The sequence below is a fragment of the Coturnix japonica genome, chromosome 1 (genome assembly GCF_001577835.2).
Source record: "Coturnix japonica isolate 7356 chromosome 1, Coturnix japonica 2.1, whole genome shotgun sequence".
Lineage (NCBI taxonomy): Eukaryota > Metazoa > Chordata > Aves > Galliformes > Phasianidae > Coturnix > Coturnix japonica.
In genome coordinates, this window is record NC_029516.1 from 23,414,549 (window position 1) to 23,436,831 (window position 22,283).

General features: G+C 36.7%; 1 protein-coding gene across 1 annotated transcript in view; it reads right to left on the bottom strand.

Annotated features, from left to right (window-relative positions):
• FOXP2 (forkhead box P2) overlaps positions 1-22,283 on the bottom strand; it is a 329,056-nt gene that overhangs the window by 107,901 nt on the left and 198,872 nt on the right. Inside the window, 1 exon segment of the mRNA XM_032442956.1 lies at positions 9,410-9,499. Coding sequence (XP_032298847.1) covers positions 9,410-9,499 — 90 coding nt within the window.

Genomic DNA, 22,283 nt, shown 5'->3' on the forward strand with positions numbered 1-22,283 from the left:
CAAAATGAGAGACTGTTACTCCATGGGAATGCAGAGCATCAGTATGCGAACTTTGAATCTTTCAATAGACCTCATATGGACAGTATTTCTAAATTAAGATCCTGAAATTTATCAGCTTGATTATTTTCATAGAATCATTAGGTCTGGAAAAGACCGCTAAGATCACCTAGTCCATCACCGCCATGCCCACTCAACCATGTCCTAATACTTTCCACTATTTCAGATGAGGTCTCACAGATATCGCTCTAAAACAGCCTTAAAACTTTCCTGTTTTGATTGGAAACACCTTTTAAAATTCCTTTAAGACTGTCAGTTCTCATCTACATCATATCACTGGTAGCTCACAATTACATAGAAACTAATAAACCGAGATTTTGTCTTTCTTTTACTTTTTAAAGGATGAACACAAGTTTAAAGCAGAAATCTGTCCTAGCTCCTAAACATATGTCCTTGTACTTTGCTGTACTTTCTAAAATTTATTAGAATTACTTTTTAAATTCTGTTAGTGATTCGATACTTAGTTTGTATTGTACAAAGCCAAGCAACTCTTGAGCAACTCTTGTGATCAATCCCTCCCTATCCTCATTTCTGTGGTTCCAACTGCTATGGAAGACTTGTAGTTCGGCTATACTTTTCTCACCCAGAATATTACTTCAACTCTTTCTAATTAAGACTTTTATACAGGTTGGCTGCTCTGAAATTAATGCTTCCTATTTATTTTCTTAAATACTAAAATAGATACAAAGTGCACAATAACATCCACCATCTCACAGTGCTCTCACATCCACTGATTGGCCATCAGAAACATTCATTAAGCACTGATGAATGTCAATGGGCGCAATTTTCCGCTTGGAGAAATTCAATGACACACCTTTACTTCATATGCTCTTCCATGTCAGATGCCATTTTGTCACACTGCCCCTCTGCTGCCATCTGTCCCACTGAAACAAAATGTAATGGAATACTGGTGGGGAGGTTCAAACTCTACTGCCATACCACCAACATCCACCTCTGACGTCATCGACATTGTTATAAAATAGCAGGCATTAGTTTCAGAGCAGCCCTCTGATCTGAGCCTTTGGAGCAGCCTATATATATATTTATATACATATACATATATATATATACACAGACAAGAATCAATTACCATTCACATCTGAATTTGCTATACTACTTCCATTTCACAGACATGTCCTCAAACAGGTTTGCCATGGGATCCTGAACAAGTTTTGAGGTAGAAAAGCACACTGTTTTGTATATGAGTTCATACCATATCATATTTTGGGAAATATTTCTCTTTAAGGAGGTAATGTTATTAGTCATAAGCATCAAACCTATAGACCAAATCTGCACGCTAAATTACAGCTGCCTCAATTTGGAAAAGACTTTTTTACAAGCACAGAGCTCATTTTGTTATTTTTTTCTGGCATGTTGTGTTACTCTATTGGTTTTCCTCAACATTATAAGGCTGCTTTTTCTATCATACTGAAGGCATTATTTCCTGAACAAATGTATTTATTGTGAACACTTAGAGGAAAAATCTCATGCTTTATTTCCACTTTTGGTTTGCTGTAAAATCCTTGAAGTACACTGATACTCTTGGCACCACATACAGTTTCCTTTGTACATATTATCATCATACAATTGCATTTCAAAGCTTCACATAATCAAGTAGCAAAACACTGAAGTAGTCTTTAGTAAATTTTTCACCATTAATTCTATTTCATAACACCCTCATCTCTCTGTCTCAAGAAAATTATATTAGAAGCATAAGGACACATAAAAAGACCAGAACATCAAAGAGGCAATTGTTGGACAACCCCCTTTCCCAACAGTTTGTACAAGACGGGCTGATGTGCTTTTCCAATCCACTATATCACTATTGCTTCAGCTTTACTCACACAATTCCTGTATATTACAGTATGATGTTTATGCATGTTCATTCAGATGATTTTAATTTAATTCTATTCAAAATGAAGATAAACCAAAATCAACACCTGCACTGACCTTGGCTTACATTTAGATTCCTCATTAGCCTGCTCCCCATGTCTCCAGTAAAGTCCCTCTGAACACACAAACTAAAATCCTTCTAAATATTGTCTGATTACTTGAAAATGCCGTCTAGATGACTAGAAAATTTCAAGATAACAATTTATAAAGTAAAAGTTATTTGTACAGTGGAGGTTTGGGATGGCTACACAGGGGAGACTGGATATTTACATATGTAAAGGAAAGGTGCATTTGCTGTTACTCCTCACTATTTAGTCACAGAATTTTCAGTTTTTTAGAATTTATTTATTTATTTATTTTTACTTTTCTAATTGCCAGCTGAAATGTAAAAAACTCCTGTGAAAAAAATAGAAGCTTAGCAGTACTCTACCTTGAGAGTTTCAAAACATCTACATGTGGCCAGAGTATTCATAAAATATTTTGTTCAGTCTTCTTTCCTGCACTGGGACACTAGTGCAGATTTTTTTTAACCTCAAGAGTATCAAGAGCATCTTGCTGGAGTGGTGTGATTCTAAAGTGGCATAATTAGGGACCTGCCTGGGAGCAGGCCTTTTAAAAGAGCCACTCACTATGAGGGTAGCATTCATGCACCCCCCCCCAGAGCTCTCCACCAGCTGGTCTGGGCAATGAGCCAGCTGGTAAGAATCAGGCCGATCAGGACCACTCCATGAGCTAGGAGAATTACTTCAAAGAGTCCTCCATCTCGCACCACCATGGAGGAATGATGTACACAGCATAGCGAGAAGCAATAGTGCAGTCACCTGACTGGCAGGGGACAGGGCTCCCCTGATGCTTTACCTGCAAAAGATAAAGGCACCTCTCCATACACCACGGCCTACCATTATTCAGCATATAAGAACTAGCCCATCCATCCAGTACATAGTAATATTAACTGATATGAGACAGGATACTGCAATCCTAAAGGATGAGGAAAAGATGAGTCTGCTGGTCGGCTACATAAAAGCTGAAGCAAAAAGAGCTCCCCAAAATTTTGCCTTTCTGAATAATTGAAGTACGTGCATTTGGGCTTCATTTCCCCTCTCCTTCCAGCCCCTCAGAAATTCCTACAGAACCAGAATCAGTACAAGATGAAGGTGGAAGGGTATGACTATGATGGAGGTGACAGTAATGGAGTGGCACATCAGATTGCTGCACAGATATGAGTTTAATATTAACATGTCTCCACAGAGTCCTGTGATTCTGTGAAATCCCCGTATTGTAATCCTAATTAGTATTCTGCATATTCAGTAAACACAACTTGCGTAATGCTTCTTTCCTCCGTCTCCCCAAATTTTTATATTGCAACAGTTTGTTCATGATGAAGTGCTGATCCCTATACTACAAAGGTTTTGTAGAGTGGATTTGTAATTATACAAATTTGGACTTTCCAACAAATGCATTATCACAAACACTTCCATTATAAACCAGCGAGTTTTGTCCTACATTTTTATTTTTTTTTTTACAACTTTCTTCATCCCTCTACCTTAAATGGACCTCTTGTCTCCTACACCACCAGAAGTTTGAACACAGCTATTTTGCTCTCCCTAAGCCTCACCTCACCTAAAAATAACTTCTTGCCTTCCCTCTCCATCTCTTGGGGTTATCCTTGTCTTTTGAGTGGGTATCACTGATGCAAATTTCTGCACCTTAGAGGATAACTGTGTATTCCTCCTAACAGACTTACAAGGGAAAATTGGACTTATGCCTTTCTAGCAGCTATCCTCCAAATTTAATTTACCCCAAGCCTCTATGTTTGCTTATATGTAGGCCACATATTTCCTCCAGAATTATACTCAAGAGGGAAAAAGACTGTTTATCACTGCTCTCCTCTCACACTATATATTAGGCATTTGCATTTTTCTAAATCAGTGCTTTCTAGCTTGTAGAAAATCCTCCTACTTCCTATGCTTAGTAGCAAGCATTAGATAAATTTCAATATGTAGCACACAGTGTTTGGAAAGACAGTTTTGAGACCAGCTGGATTTGTTTCTATTTGTGTTGAACATAATAAAAAGAAAACTCAATCTAAGTTAAATCTGTAACTGTTTTTGCCCTTTTTAAACTGATAATTTTTTTTACCAACATTCTACTTGCACTGTTCAGTTGCAGTCGGTGCATGCTAAATCAGAGGACAACACTTAAATCACAGTGTTTTTTGCTTATTTTCCCTCACATTACCCATTTCTTATCTCTCAGCAGCTCCTTGCATATGTTTAAAAAAAGTAACTAAAAGTTACAATATTAATGATATGTTTGCTAATTTATTATGTGCAATGAATTTAAAATTCATTCAGACTCAACTACAGATCCAAAGGGAGATGACCAAACTAAGAGAGTAGCACAGAAACAAGGAAATTAGGCAGATACGTTCTCTGAAACAGACTATGAATATCTTCACGCTACATTTTCCAAGTGCTGAAGAAAAGTGTGCCCACAATACCTGACCCACTCCTTTGTCTTTTGGTCTCCATAGTTTATACCATATAAATACACTCTATGTTCACCATTAGTATCTTGTCTTCCCCATGGCTACCTAAAATCTATTCAAATCTCAGAACACATATAATATTCTACATATTAAGGTTTTTTCAATGTAATTATCCGCCCCCCCCTCCCCCTTTTTTTTTAATCCATAACATTATTTTCAATGACCAATGGCCTCTGTCAAATCAGAGCACAAGACCATATAAAATCCACACTTTCACATTTTACCTATGTATTTTATTTTATTTTTTTAAGTGCTTCTTCTGACAGCTAAATGCAAAAAAAAAAAAAAAAAAAAAAAAAAAGATCAGGTAATTAAACTGAAATGTATACTTACTTGCCCAAATTTTATCAAACAATTACACTTCAGTGAAGTGTTCATGCTAAATAAACAAAGCTTACCTTAACAACTCAACATGCCATACAGCATGATATTTATACAACAGGCTTGGTACACACTGAGCTTAACCATTTGATTCCAGGAGTCATGATTTCCTGACATGCCATTCTAATACAGAATGCATTAGTACTAATGTTGAAACAACAGATTTCCTAACATGGAGAAAAAAATAACTAGCGAGTTCATCGTACATGCATGAACTTATGGGTTTGGAGATAATTATCTATTTATTCTAACCAAGATACAGCTCAAATTCTGACTTTATGAAAATAAACTACTTCATTAGAGGAAGTATAGGGAATATAAATAGATAAGCTTTTTTTTTTTTTTTGTCAAAGCTTTTTGACAAAAACAAATAAGATTGCAACTAGCTGTCCAAATCACTATGTTGTGTAACCTACAACAGTACCTGTATTGTGAGTAGATAAGTCTCAACACAAGGATTTGCCTACCTGGAAGGGAAATTCCAGTGTTGTATATGAACACCCACCTGTGGTAACAAACTCTTAGCATTTACCTTTAAATTATGCTTGTGCTCTGCTCAAGTCTTTCTCATGACTGTCAGTGTAAAGAGAACAACAAAGCTGTCAGAGTCGCAGCCCAAGCTAGATGACATGAGATTATTCAGTAGCCATAAGGACAGTTATTTCCTGCCATAGGAGAACGATCTTCAGGTTATAAGAGACCAAGTGACATTTTCCCTCTATTACCTCCTGCAGAAATGCAGTAATATGGATTGAAATCCATGAAAGCCATAAGCTCTCTTCACCACACCTCAATCACATCTTGTCCAGAAAATACTGTAAAACAAAAATCTGTACTATGGAAATCTTAACCTTCCTGGGGCATTATGTTTTCTAAGTAAATGCTATTATCTTATCATACTCAGGTTAACATTATCTTTGACTCCCATCCTAAACCTGCCTTAGCTATTCTGAAATATGTCATCAACCAATGTACGTACTGACTGGATCCACTTGATGTATCAGTGTCATGAATGGCATATATAAACATCTTTCAAACACACATAATTTGGGTATCTATACATGAAAGTAAAATCGCTACTACAATTGGTACTCAAGCTTGTCAGATGGGATATTTTTCTCCTCTGTTTTGCTTAAGAAATGCTAATGATTATGCCATCTGCAGTCTGAAACCCAGAAAAATGTAAATCAGAAAGTAAAAGTAGATCAAGATAAACGTCTGGGCAAAATGATAATCTTTGCCTGTATACTGTTAACTCTCTACATATACATATATGTATAACTATCTAAACGTAAACCACTACCCCTTGAAAAAACACAGGAAAACTACTAGAAATGAAAACCTCTGCATTATAAACTAATACAAAAGGATTTGCTGAAGAGAGCATTTTTCTTTTATAATCACTCATATGGCAAAGAGTCAGTCTACAAAGATTTTTCATGAGAAGCACATAAAAAACATTCACATTGCTGAAGAAAAATCCCAGAGGTTCTCTACAATCATCCCTTTGGTAAAAAAACAGTAGAACTTGGCCACTTACCGAACACCCTGTTTTTGCAAAGTTGTGGACACAAATTTGAAGGTTTCTTCAATAAGTTTTCAACTTGCTGATTAGCTAGTTGCTGCTGTAGGTCGCTAAAATACTTGATGCATTACAGAATATTAGGGAGAACACGTATAAATACAGCATATGGTACTTTCCCCCAAATATCCTTCAGATACAAGATGGCTACTAAAATTAATACCATTTTCCCTTTTTGGCACATGGAACAATAGCGCAGTTTACATCAAAATATGGAGCACATGAGAGGTGCAGTGGCAAGGATTACCTAATACCCACATTTGCTTGCAGATGTATAAGCCAGTTTTAAAAGTTTCATAAGGTTTTTAATAGATTTACAATACAGTTCTAGCATATCTCCAGTTGCTAGATTAGTAAAATGGTCTGAAATTATCGGAAATTAGATACATGCTAATTTTATTTTCTGATATTGAAAGAAGTCTGTTTCCTTAAGCACAAACACAAGCATGAGTATTTTTATCTCATAAACCCCAAATTGCTTACACATATTTTGCAATTCCTACTGCTAGGAGATTTTGGCCAAAGTTACCGTTAAATCTGGCATAATAAAATAATAGTAATGTACAAGTTTATGACCCATATTACAGTATTTGGTTAAACAGGCATCACAATGCTCAAAATGTGAATTTCCACTCCATAATGAACAATGAAAAGCTCTGTACTAACAGTAAAAGACAGAAATAGAAAAGCTCCAAGGACTCATTTTCAAAACCTTTATACATCCTTTCTACTAAAGAAGAAAATTAAAACAGAGTTTGTGCGCTCATACCTAAATTTACATGTTATTTGATACATAAACCTAAGTCTGGAAGCATATTCCATTTTCCTCTCATTTAAAAATGAACCAAATGAAGTGTCCAAGGCTAATGAGAGGCACTGAGCACATACTGATCATCAAAGGAAAAGTTGGAAAACACAAGCAATAATCTTGGCTTTAGGGAGCACGTAACAATTCTGAAAAAGAAAATTATTTGCTTTATGTGCTTCTTCCTGCCTCATAAGTATGACTCATGAGGCACTGAACCTCCTTGGCAAAGACAAAATACAAGCCATCTCTAGAACACACCAGCCCATGACATTTATGAGGCGTCAAGCCAAGGTTAGTCCTGTGGGAGTAGGAAAGCACAGACTTCCTTTCCCCATCTCATCATCCCTCTTGGTTGACTGCGTGACTGTCTTTGTCTCCAGAGATGGTTGTCTTTCCTTTCATCAATGTCTACCACAAGTAGTGTACCCCCAAATCCCTTTAGACTTGACAAGATTTACCAGTGGGCGAAGAACATAAGCAGAGATGATGAGCACTATTGAACTGCTGCAGTTTACAAGTTGAAGAATTAAGAGTAAGCTGGAATAACTGAAAAAGATATACTGAGAAAACGGATGTTTTTGCTTGTTTCATGTAATTCTTTTATCATCTGGTGTAGGCCTATTTGGACACCTCAGGGTAGAAGAACCTTGCACATTCCCAGTACAGACCTCACCTTTCAGGTTAAGGAGCTGCAAGAATAAACTACTTTCACCATATTCATTACGTCAGTTATCTTTACGATTTGACCTTTCAAGGTCACCAATTTCCCTTCTGAAAATATAAAAAAATACACAATTCATAAGCTGATGGATTTATGACTATTTTTCTTGTGTGCCTGCAGCCCAGAAGAGATTAGCAAAGTGAAGTCAAAACTGAGGAGAGGGAAGCTGAGATGGGCCCAGGACTCTACACCTCCAGACTGGACTTCAAGTACAGCACGGCAGAATGCCAACTTGACACGTTTTGGTTTTGATGTTTTTTTGGTTGTTGGTTATTTGTGTTTTTTTCCACTGTCCTTGTTCACTTTCTGTAGCTTTCTTTTTATTCTGTGCTTTAAAAGCAAATTTGAAGAAAGAGGATATCAAATGTGAAATTGTGTGTCGTGCCTAACATTCCTTCATGAAATTTCACCAAGAAGACTGTGTACACAAAATTGTACACAAAAATCACACATGCAAACAAATTTTCCAATGTTCCACTGGTGCAGGATTAGACAAATTGTAATGTCCAGAGCTCTCCCTGCATTATGCTCCATTACAATTAAAAATTAGATTTAAAAAATGTTATTCTGTCAAAAAAGTGGGATTCCCAGTGGTAGGTGTTATTTGCTGAACAAAATAGAAGTATCACTTATGTTCACTCTTTGTCTGCAACAAACTGCAGCTCAGCAATTAAAACCTGCTAAAAACAGTCTGTATGCCACGAAAGAAGTGGTTTTGTCAGCAGAATGCAATTTCAGACATAACTCAGAATTAGTAACAAATGACCTATAACTTCCAAAAAAAAATTCAAATATAAAATGCTTCCCGTCTACGAACAATACAGTGTTTTTATCAATAAGGCATGTGAAATAATTATTCAGTGCTTATCCTCCCCAAAACTTTCTGTAGCCCAGCAGCATCCAAGTGCAAAAACCTATGCCATGTATTTCCAAAAACACAGAAGCAACTCCTCTATAATTTCAAGCAGTTGAATTGGTACTTCCTGAACAATTCCCTATTCATCGCTTACATGTAGTATTGATAGACTGTGTCACTTTTTCTTCCTCTATACCGTTTCACTCCTCATCTTAACACAGACACTTTTACAATTTAATCTATGTATATATATAAACATATCGTGCCAATCCTGCAACATACCTATAAATAATTCATTAAAGCCATAGCTATTGAAGTCAATCCGCATAGACGTTTTTGTAACAGACCTTTCAAGTATCTATAATCACAAAACGCCTTTCTAACTTCTGGTAAATTCAGCCTGTGAATTAGAAGTCACCAGCATGAAGGGCTACCTCCTCCTTTATGCGAATACACAGCACTCGGCATCAGAGCACAGGCAACGACACGCACACCACACGTGTGAGCAAGCACAGCACTCTTCCTTCCAAGTGAGGCCCCAGAGGCAATGATCCTTTACTAACCTGCAGTGGTCTCTGTTTATCAGTGCCTTTAGGAGACTTCAGTCCACTTGTCTGTTGCTGTAAAAGCAGCTGTCTTGCTGCCTGGAGTGCCTAAAAGTTCATATTAAAAAAAAAAAAAAAAAAAAAAAAATGTAAATAAGTTCCACCATTTCCTAGAAAGAGATGAGTTAATCATTGTTAATGTTAGGTAAAAGTCCAACCAAACAAATGCAATCTTTGATTTGTATTTGCTAGACTTCAAGAGTCGGTTTGCATTTGTTTACTTGAAGCATAAAAAAGGTCCTTTGGAAGTACGCGTATAGGACTTCACTAGAATTTATGGATTTATGGATGTACATGAAATCCTGCAGGAAATAAAGTTAATTTGTTTAAAGTGCTTGAAGAGGAAAAATCATAAACTGCATCAATAGCCTCATTTCCACAAGGAACTTGTCTTTGAGTGTTCAACTAAAATGCCCACTCCCATGTAAATTATCATTCAATTTGCATTTTCATATTACAATTTTGAAGCAAAAGCAAGTAGACTTCAAGTGTTACCGGAAGCTGTAATTAAATTTGACAAATCAACATCAGATTATCTTGAAAGTGAATTAATAAGGATATTCATTGAAGATTAAAAACACTTTTTGTACTTGCAATTCAAGGAGAAACCTCTCCTTTGACAAAATAAAGTGCAGTTTTAATGCCAAATAAAAATGAGTGGTTTTCATTTGCATTTTTAGGGAAATCGGAGAACAAAGAAATTATTCCCCAGCCAATCAGAGCAGGCTCTGGGATGACAGCATCCCAATCAAAATAGAAAATGTTTTCATTTATTTTGTGTTTTCATTCCAGCTCAGTAAAATACAGTTAAACATATGAAATGTAAACAAACACTCAATTTAGCCAAGGAAGGCTAAACGCTATTTTTCCTTACAAAATTATTTTTAAATGCCAAGTATTATAAAATGATACCTATTAAGAAATGAAAAATAAAGAGACGTTTACAGTGAAGCTACCTACTCTTTATTTTTCTTTAAAAATCAGTCCAGTAAATAGAACCTGCAGTTTTACGATGCATCACCCTATTCTTTATGATATTCAAAACGCACTGTACATAGAAAACACTGCAATAAAGGGGATTTGATCAACATTCCCTAAAATAATAAAGATTCCCAACTGATAAAGAAAGGTACAATTTTGATTAGACTCAAATGAGCTGGTTTTTAAGATAGTTTCTAGTATCCATGACAACAGTTGCTTTGACAAGATGTGCATATGGCATTACACTGCCAGCTGGTGTGAACAATGTTTGAACTACTGCATTGAGATGCTGAGCAAACAGAAAAAGTTGCCACGTCTTAACCCTCAGGGAAGGCAGTCATCCCCTGATCAATTATGAAAAGACAGAGAGAGGGCTGCTACAGTCTGGCTCCAAGCAAGTTTTCTGAGGAGGCAGGCAGACACAGAAAACCAAAGTAAACAAACTGAATGCACTAGCACCATCTCCTAACAACATTGATTCGTCTCCCTGTAGAAGGCTCTGGTACAAAGTTTGCAGAGCATACTTTTAACATTTGGAGACATTCTCACAACAATCCCCTTATTGTTTCATCAAATTCTCAAGTAATTACAGGTCAGCTTTACAAAGACTATACATTCCTCAGAACCTAAGCAACCAGACACACATAACTAGCTTTTCCCCTCCAAAAATAAATAAAAGTTAACATATTTCAAAGTGCACTTGAAATATTTTGTTACCAAGGAATCACTAGATGCCTGGTTTCCTGTGTGAACAGCACAATCTTTTCTACACTCGCAGCTCTTGAGCAGACCCTAAAGGAGAGCCCTGCTCTGTCTGAGACCGGAGATAAATAACTGTTGATTTCAGGGGCACCAGGAACTGGTCCCAACATCTTGCAGTGGTTTAAACAGAAAACATGCACTAAATTCATGAACAGAAGATATACAGCAAATTTATAATCCTTCCTAATCTAAAAGTCTCTGAAAGGGAAACTCGATTGAAGGAGAGAAAACTATTGTGCTTCTGAATTAATAGGAGACTGTACAGCAAAACAAACCTCCCTAAACAGGAGGATATGACTACAAGAACAACTGAAGAGATCTGGAGTTAGATGATGGGGGAAGGGGGGGGAACCATAAAATAATTATTTTTTATTTATGATAATAGCAGAAAATTCATTGCATGGGCTTTATCTGGGAAATGAACTGCAATTCTTCAATGCCAATGAATACTCTAAATACAGTGAGCACTGCGAGTTGTTTCAGGGTCCTCATCCCCTTCAGCAGTAAAGTCATCCCACACCAATACAAAAAAGAAGCAAGCAAGCATCTGGTAAAGCTGAACATTTAGAGTACTTGAGAATGAGAGGATTATAGTATGATGTGGCTTAGATTTAAGCTAGCCAGCATAATTTCCAATTGTGGCTTGCATACCTCCATGGAATCCGTGTAAGAAAGTACGAATTCCTACCACTAACTACAAAGAGTCCCACTTTATGAAGAAGCAAGGCAGCACAACAGGATGTGTTTGCATAAAAGCCTCTTCTACTTAAACTATTTTGTTTTATATATGCCGGTTGAGATATTTTTAAAGGAGTAAAGGCTCATCTTTTAATACAGAACGACTTACAAATGATGACTACCTGAATACTTCAGTGATCTTATTGTGGCAGTTTAGATTACTGTAAACACCGGAGACAGAAGAAGAACAGAAAACAATTTCAAGAGATCAGAGATGATTTAAAACTCATAAGGAGAAATCACTGTCAGCCTTTGTTCTTATAGCAGTTGTCATATTGTGCCTTTTCCTCCCAGTGTGCCGCTTAACTTTAGATACTGCTACCTAGTAAACAACCTCCCAGAAACACGTCGTTAATTTCAAAGAATTATTACTGACATTATTTGCATGTGAGGACTATGAGACTGTAGAACATTAAGTTCTACCAATTCATTTGCTGCCATTAAATCTTTGCAAAATAAATTGACAGCTTGAAAGCACCTTTCAAAATTAATAGTTTAACATGTACACTTCAAGTAAGCCCCAATCCCACATATCATCTCTTCAGCGCACTAATGTGATAATAACCTGTGGTCTAAAAGCAGTTCAGTGAAGACAAACTAACAGATGTTTATAAACCTGGCAGAGCAAAATCATGCTGAGTCCTACCTCAAATTAACAGCAGCAAGAGTGGATAGTAAGGCAGTCAAAATCATACCTAGTTTCCAATAACATTTGTTTCAGATTTGGTAGGGGCTTTTCCTAAATTGAGTTATGTAAATCAGTAAAACTATAGAAAAGCCAGCATGGACAAAAACAACAAAAAGAACTAAGGATTAGAAATAATTTTAATAATGCAAATGAAAATCATTACAATGTTCCAAGCAGTGGCTGTATAAGCAGGAAATTTGGGCATATGGTTTCCAGAACTCACTATGTCTTCTAGTAAAATATTTATTGGGAACACTACTTCTTAATATTTACTGTGCAGCTTTGGCATAGCTGAAATGTAAGCAGAACAAAAATGAAATTAATTGCGTATAACTCACCCTATTAAACTTGATAAATTGCAGTAGATTTTGTAATTTGTTGGAAATAATTCTAAGAGGCACAACTTGCTTTTATTTTGTAATCCAAACGGTCATATTTGATTTAAGAATGTATTAGAATAATTTGTAAAAGTTTTCTCATTTTAATAAAGTGAAAGTTGCCACTAAAAGGAGGCAAACTGATCGCGTTGTTTTTTTATAAAGTCAACATAAGTGTATTTTTAGGAAACAGATGTCACTCATATCTTTCCTTTAAAAATAGGAATGTTTAACCTATCAGCCTGTTGCATTTGAGACGCAAAAATGAAAAATGACATCTACGCCCATTAATATCGTCAATGTATAAACAGCACAGCGTGACACATTCTTGAGAGCTGAAGGCTACGAAATCTCTCTGAAACATAAATAACAAAGCACTCAGAAGCATATTTGATGTTGATATTCATCTCTGAGAAAAACACTGCTGCCTGGGCTTCTTATGAAAATAGATGCAGCCCAAATAGATCTCCTGTAATTGGTTTCAGATAGCGAGGTCAAAAGAAATATGATACAAGAAACTATTATGTGGAACAGGCGAAACAAGAATGTTTATACAGGCACTCCCTATTTATACTGACAAGAGGTGTATGCTTTGCAGATAACCAGAACCAAAAATCTTGCCAGAAGACAACCAGATTCTGTCCTTTTTCTAACTCCAAATCCCTGTTTTATTTTTTTCGTATGGCTGCGTAATCTAACATTCCTGCTGAACAAAAAATAAGTTTCTGAACATTAAATAACTTTCCAAATGGCTGCATATGTCAAACAAGAGCCATCTCGCTGGTAGCACTATGGAACCGAAACGTATCAACATGCTAAGCTGGATTTAAGGCCAAAGACTGCACTGCACTGGTTGAATAACAAGTTAACCGAATGATTACATGGCCACATTTATTATAAAAATCACTTCAGTAGAACCTCTGCCCCTCACGTCCTGCTGTGTCCATCCTCCAGCTGGCTCAGCCCAAGAAGCTCAGAATTACCCACAGTCATGTGAGATCTGTGAAAGACTCTGACAGAAGGATAATGCCGCTCAAAGCTCCCTAATAGCCTTCCAACACTACTGCTAAACTTTTGTCTCTCGCTGACTGTATTTTCCCTGAAAGTTCTCTAATGAGTATCACAGCCAGTCAGCATGGCAGCTTATAATCTTTCCAAATGGGGTAACAAAGCATTTAACTCTATTCAAAGAATCTTTAATTTAAGATGATCCATCTGCTTTCTAACTGCAGTCCCTCCAGGAGAGCTGACAGGAAAAGCCAACACCCACACACCCTAACGCATCTTTATTTACCTTACTGAGCAATGCTGAAGTACATGAAGAAGATAAAATCTTTGTCTCTAAACTGTGTGGGGAAGATTAAACCCAAAGGCCTGCTGGCTGAGGACAAACATTCCCCATCTGAGAGCCTATAAAGTGAAGCCCTTAACTTAACAAAACTTAAATTGAAGCCACACAACAAGTCTTATTTCATTTACGACTGGTAGGCTGAACAACTATCACAGTATTTCCTTACAGAACTACAAACGAGGTAACAGGTAGCTAAGACTGTATTCCTCTAGGAAAACATTATCTAAGGAATCAAAGCGGTCATTAAGAATCAAGAAGAAATTCACTCAACCCAGCATCAAAAACCTGCAAACAATCCAACAAATATATATATATTTATAGATATAGATATAGATATATGTCTTCTGCATATCCATCAGAGGCTGTAGACAGCCAGGATGTGCAACTGGCTCAACTTCAGCAGTTAGACTGCAGGGTGTTTCAGCTCCGCCTAATATTAGAATGCAAACCTTAAGACAAAAAAAGGCTTAAAAGTGAAGTAATTTCAAGAAGAAACAGCCCTTGATGCTGCATTACCATCCTGAGCATTCCTACCACAAGTCTGAGAAACAGAAGGAGAGAATTCAGCAACTAACCTTCCTCAACTGCACTTCCAGAAGGTGGTGGTGGCCACTCAGTGCTGCACTGTGCTCAAGCCTATGGGATGTGAACACTGAATATAGTTGAAAATACCTACTATATTGATGCTACAAGGCATCTGTGGAAAAAAAATATGCCCGGTTCCTAGATCCCAACAGAATCACGCATTAAAGAGACCCTGAACTGCTCAGTGGGAAAATACTGTTTGTCCACGACAGCAACCCTTTGAGCCTGGAGAATTTCAGGATAAAAAGGCTTGGAAGGACAGGTGGCAATTGGGCAGAGCTGTTCTGGATCACCATTTTCTAACTTATGTAGTTACACTCCTCATATGTCTCATCTCAGGAATGTAAGAATTTTACTCTGTCTGGATCTCATTTCCTTGGAGTGAAGGCATTTATTTTATTACTTTATTATTTTACTAGTTTTGCTGAAGATGATTCTGCCAGTTTCAGCATTCTGAGGGTCTCATTTTGATTTAGTTCCATGATCCTCCTTGCAGTACAAACAACAATTGAAGAAAACATCTTCAATCTACCTGAGTTTCTGTTCTTCCCTGATGTTATCCGGGATTAATTTGCAACTGAAGAGAAAAAGTAGCAGTAATAAACTGATGAATGCAACATGAAGTCTCATAATGCTGTTTAATAAAAGGAAATTAATCACATAATTGTCATAAACCTATTTTCAAACAGCAATCTATCAGGGAGAAATTATGCATCTGTAGTTATTGACCTTTCATTTTACCATGACTGATTTGTAATTAGACCAGTTTTGTGAAAAATAATAGTTAATTACCAGATTTTTTTCACTCTAATTGTTTCAGCAATTCGTTGTTGTTGTTGTTGTTGTTGTTTTGCTTTGTTTTGTTTAGTGGCATAACTTTTCCCCATGTAAAGTATGCTAAATAAATACAGGGCACTAATAACTAAGCAGCTAACATATTTCATTTTATAAAGCCAAATTTAGCTTTCCTCTACATAACTCAATCTAACAGATACTAAATACTGTTTCAAAAACAACTCTTTTATTTTTCCTGCTCGTTATTTGGTTGACCTAGAGCTAGGCACAAAATACCCCTAAAAGTGGCTTGTTTCAACTCCTGCAGTCATTAGGAGGGCTTCTCCCTGTAGACATCAATCTGCATTGGTCATTAGGGATACATGACAGACCATGCATAACATGTTCCATGAGAGCAAACTCAAATGGTGTCTCCAAAGCTCAGACCACCTAAAGAATGCAAATGTCAAGGGTTAGGAGATGTGTGAGCCCATAGCAGCGAAGTTGTACTCTATTCCGACATTTTTCTTCCTTTTATCCTACATTTGTGAATTTAGCTTTCCTTCAGTAAAGACATAAGGCAGTCCAACTCAACTTCATTCATACTACTTACAGTGCATAGCAACTAAAGGAATTATCTACATGGAAAATAAAAACAGTGCAAACACCTAATACCAGTGTCAAATATTGACAAATGCCCTGTGCTCAACTATTTAATGCCTTCTATAAAGGTAGGACATGCAGTAGAAAAATGAAAAGTTGATCTCATGTAGCAATGGCTGCATTTACCAGTTTTCCACGTGAAAATTAATATAAACTATTTCACATGAAAATCAGCTAGCACTTCCGCAAAAGCTATTTAAGTGTGATGGGCAGATCAGCCATTCCAGGTGTGAATTTTGAAGAAAAGAAAATTCCTAGAATGATAATAATTTCATAGATAATATTGCAGTCATACTGTATACATAATATTGTATGAAAATATGCATCTTGCAAGACGCATTTCACAAATGTATGCGAATAGTTGACTTGAAATATGTTGGTTAACAAAAGGCCCGTTCAGGTCTGTCAACTAGAGACTAAACTTACTGGCTGTGAAGACCACTTTCAGATAAAGCAATCATCTGGAAGGGAACAGTGTTGTCTTGGGTGGAATATAGTTTGATAATTTATTTTATTTTTATTTTATATTTTTATTTTATTATTTTATTTATTAATGATGTAAATGAAAACAGAAGCGGCCCCATTCATACTAAAATCAAAACACAGCAAATGTGAGAGGAAGAAAAAGCACAACCAAGGGAAGCGCTGTAACAATAGGCTTTTGGAAGTCTGCGGTTTCAACTGATATAAATCTGAAAAGGAAATTCAGAGATAAAAGACAATGAAATCTTCATGGAGATCTTTAAGCAAATGATCAACAAAAATCACACAATGAAGATATAAGCTAAAGCACAAGGTGAGATAGCTATAAAACAAAAGGAGACGAGTACTCATTTTGTTCTGGCCCAGAGCAAGACTCCTAGATCAGAACGTGAAATGTGAAAGGATAGATGTGAGGTTTTGATTAGTCTTACTAAGTAATATGAAGAGGTAAGTTTTGACTGGTAACAGAGGTCTGGCACAAAGCATCCTAATACCTGATTCCTCATTCTCGTGCCCTGCAAGCTATAAAACAAAGCTATCCATCAAACAATATGAATCTACATAGTGCCAAAGTAATTATAAATAAACTTGCAGTAATTGTAAGAATCAAAATCTCTCAGCCACTCAAGATGTGAAGAATTATATCTTTACCAAAGAGTCATTGATTTGAAGGGATCCAATTATTTGGACGAGAGCTGGTTTGATTTTCCACTGCCCTTACAAATCCATGGCCAGACAAATGAGTAAGAATGCAACTACAAAAACAAATATTAACAAAATGGTCTTATCAGGTTTGAGTTGAATGGGGGGAAGGCACAACAGCCACTACTGAAAAATACAATGAGAATTAGTGGAGGAAAACAAAGTTGACACCAGGGTTTCACATTAGATATAATAAATATAAAATTTATTTTAAAATCATTTTTAATAGATCTAATTCTTGAAGTTCATTTATAAGGACATAAATTAAAGAAATCTCAGATTTAAAACAAGCATTTATGTTGAAGAATAATAAAGATAGAAGTAAGTCTGTGCTGTCATATTATACTGGGGTATGCACATAGAAGTGTCATATATAAAAAAGGCACTTCATTTCTTTCACTTCTTTCAACATTTTTAAAGAGTCAGCTGGAGAACTGTAACCATTTTGGGGCACAGTGCTTCAAAGCAGTGGATGTCCTGAACGGTGACCAGAAAAGAGCAGTAAGAATGACCAAGAAATCCAATCTATGGAATAGCAAAATCTGATGGTAAAAAGAGAGAGACGAAAAAAAAGCCTAAAGTAGTAGCAGTCTTCAGCAAGTATCCATGCAGAAAGAACTGCAAGTACAGCATGGGTAAGATATGTAGAAGCAACCTTAAAGTGAATTCATGAAGGTTTAATTACACTGAAGAAGAAATTCTTAAGGATACGAAAGGAGTACACTACATCCTTTAGAGATGACAGAATCTTTCTCATTGGATCTGTTTGAGAAACATCTTCAGGAAGAATCGTGATTATGCTGTGGGACAGAGATCTTCACACGCACCTTCCATCCCTATTTTATTTGATTGTGTGGTTCATTCGATTCCCGTGAAAGTACGCCAAGTTTGGATTACTGTGATGTCTAACACCTTGCTACATTTCAAATAACACCATGCTCTCATAAACTGAGTATCATGAAGCTTCAGCATGATTTGTTTCTATGGTAAGTTAACAGCAGCATGAGCTGTGCCTACGGAATCACACTTTGGAATTTTCCGATAGTACATGGTCATGTTTGCGTTTATGAGACTAACCTTGAGATTTTGAACCAAACATAAAAGTACATTATACAGAATGGGATATGGGCTAAAATTAAGCACTGTGTGCCTCAACAGCAGTTTGATCCTCCTGGACAGAAATTTTTTGTCCTTACCACTAAGTAAGGGCATGACAGCAGCAGAAACCAAGATTTTCCTGATAATACATTTCTTCTTGTAAACACAGGCCGGGATGAAAAAGAGAGACAGGATGAGGACAGAAAACAAGGGAAGAAATGGGATGTGAAGCACAGTTTAACCAAGTTGAGCTCTGTAGTTCCACGCAAAGCAACTGATTCTGTATAATTTATTCTGAATTTAAATCTAGAGCTACAAGGCAAAACACAATGAGTATCTTTGATAAACTGATTTCAATCATGTTTTAACTAAATAATTTGATAAAAAATCACTACAGCCTAAGCCACTTAAAAAAAATCACTCTTTATTGCTAAGACTAAATCAACTGAAATCCTACTGAATAAACATGAATGTAAAAAGGAGATACGATGATAGTAATTTTATTTGTAATTTTTCAGCAGTTTTGCTAATCCTTTTCTTGGAGAGAGAAGCACACCCCCTTTGGATTTGGTGTTAAAAATAAGAAGTAAAAACACTGATACAAGAGAAAGAAGAACAACATGCAAATAAACTGCCCATTTGCTAGACGCTGGACTTGTGAATGGTAACATTTAGCAATATTCATGAGTGTTTCGATAACACAAAGTGTAAGGCTTGATTAAAAAAAAACCCTGGAATAATACTGCAGCATCAAAATCTGTTTCTATGTATGGACAGTGAGGCTCCAGGGGAATCTCTGTGCCATGATCACAAATCAATTTACATGTCTGTACGTGTGAAGTAACACAGGTATTCACACAAACACTTTCAACTAAATACCTGTTTTCTTGAAGGAAATGCTTATAATCTGTGGAAAACCTAACAAAAAGCAGCAGAGGTAAGCTCTGCATCTTTCTGAAAGAGTTACTGCACTTGTGGTCTACACCTGGGCTTCCAGGATTGCTCTGGTTGCCTTCCTCTCAGATTGCTTTTAACTCCTTCGGTGCATCTGATTTCACGCTGACCTAGCAGGCACAACCCGATACGCAGACCTCTATCTCTGAAGAAGGCAGTACAGCAGCAAGAGCCCCAGTCCTCAGGTTCTCACTGTATATGGCAAAGGAATTTGCTCTGAAGGGTAGCCTTAATAGACTGTAGAGCTGAGAAAGAATTCTCCACTTTGGGGACTTTTAAGAGTGTAGACTGTAACAGAGAGAAATGACAAAGAGCTTTAATTTTAAGCTAAAATGCAAGTGAAGACAGGCAGGCAAATGTCCTCAGGCTCCTCATCCTAGTTTCAGCCCTTGTGAGGAGATCTGGTAGGGAGAATATTCTTTATGATTAGAAACTTGAAGGGATGAAAAAGAAAAGACCTGAAGCTAGTAAAAATGTTTTGCAGAAGAGAAACAGAGAGACATTTTGCAGTTCCCAGGGCATTTAGGTGCTGGAGAAATGATAGCAACTGTATGAGGAATTCCCAAGGAGTATACATGAGCAACACAACAGGTTAGGCAACTGAATTAAAAGTAAGTGTTCATCAAGCTTGCCCAGGGAAAAATGATCCTTATTATAATGTCTTGGTACCCACAATAATATTCATAAATGGCAAACTAATCAGGGAATTATAATAATAAATATGCTCAGGGACATTATCGTCTTTAGATGCATTTGTAAAAAAGCAGCCACACCCAGCTGTGTCAGTGCCAAACATATGTAATATTTCACATGAGATAAAGTCTCTTCTGGCATCAGATCGTAAGAACTTCATCAGAACCACATATTATATATTGCATCATTACTACCACTAGTATCCACATTCAAATAAACCACTTAGTCACATAATCAGAATATGCACAAAGTGAAGTTCAGATAGAAAATTCACTCCTTCTGTCCTTTTTAATACTCTTTTGCTCTACAAATAAAGCCTATATCTTAGCATTCCTCTGTCATGTCTGGTCATCAGCTTCTTACAATCAAATCTCAGCTACTGGTCTTCTCTTTTAAAGTCATAACTCAGTACATTTTCCACCTAGCTCAGATTTTATGTCCTTGTGTTTTTCAGATCTTTTCCATAACATCTGCTTGCATCTTCTTATAACATTTTAAACCTCATCAATTTCTACAATTGTTTACACAAATTTTGAGTCTTTCTCTACAGCTTTCTTCATGTACAGAATCAAATCACCATATATATTGTGTATGTGAAAACATTACTATGCTGCTTTCTCTTTATCTGCTCTGCCCGTATAACCCTCGCCCCAGGACTGCATCATCCACACAGGAAGAGCTGGTTTATCACCTGCCTCCCCTCATGGCAGCTAGACAGCACGGGAAGGGAACAATAGAAAGCTACATCTCCCACTTCATCTTCATGCATAATTGGAAACTAGTATCTACCCATGCAGTAATTTTCTTATCCGAGTTAGCTGTTTTCAGTACTTCAGTTAATTTCAAAGACAGCAGAACTAATAGTCAGGTTGGCATTTTGGATTAAGTAAATGTACAAGGGTACTATAGAACTTGGAGGCATTGTCTGGATTAAGGAATGATTATTAATATCCAATAATAAATGATTATAATCATTTTTAACCTTAGGTGTGATGATCTGCAACTGATTTACTGCTTCCAACAATGTCTTTGTTTTAATTCACTAGGAGTCAGTGCAGCTTATCTATGAACACTCATCCCTGTTTTCTTCCTATCATCTGTTCTTTGTAGAAGGACTTGGAAGTGTCACGTGAAAAAAACAAGGATCTATTCCTGATGAGGTATTTTCATAATATTCTAGCATTACGATCTATAGCAAGTATTACTTTAGTTATTATTTAAGAACATATAATATCCTGCTTATTAGAAACTTAATTTTTATTTTAAATGACAAATGTACATACTTCCTGCTCCAAAATTTGGAAAATAAAGTAATACAGACACAGTATTAGAGCATTTTTTGTTGAAGACCTTGCCTTCCATAAGAGAGAGATCTGGATTATATCTATTAATCTGCTGCAGTTCCCAGGGCTCTGCTTGTGCTGTACCACAATGAGCCGACAATATAAATGGGAGAGAGACCAATTCATGTCAAGACTTTGGGATTGCTACGAAATGCTTTCTGGAGCAGAGTTTATGGTGTAACTCTTATGTAGATACCTGAACTCAGAGCAGAGGCCAACAGCTGAAGCAGGTTTTTTATTTCACACGAATGACAGAGGTTCTCATCCTTTTCTCCACCAACCCTTGGCTTCATTAATATCATTAAGACATCAGCGCTACAAGGACTCTAATAGTTACAAAAAAAGCCATACACAGTGAACTACTGAAAATGCTATTAAGACAAAATGACTCGTACTAGCTCTCTCAAGCTTCATCTACACTGATAAATTGTTCTGTTCTGGTAAGCTGTGAGCACAGCTCCTGACTGACTTTCTGACTTCTGCTGACCTGCACTCTCTTAAGCAACTCCCATGCATAGTTCTGCAAGCATGGTCCCACTAGGGATTTCTATGCAATCCCTGTAGTTTGGGGGCTAAAAGGCCCATTAGCTCAGGGGCGTCTCATCCCACACCAGTCAGCCAGTTTGCACACTGGAGCACC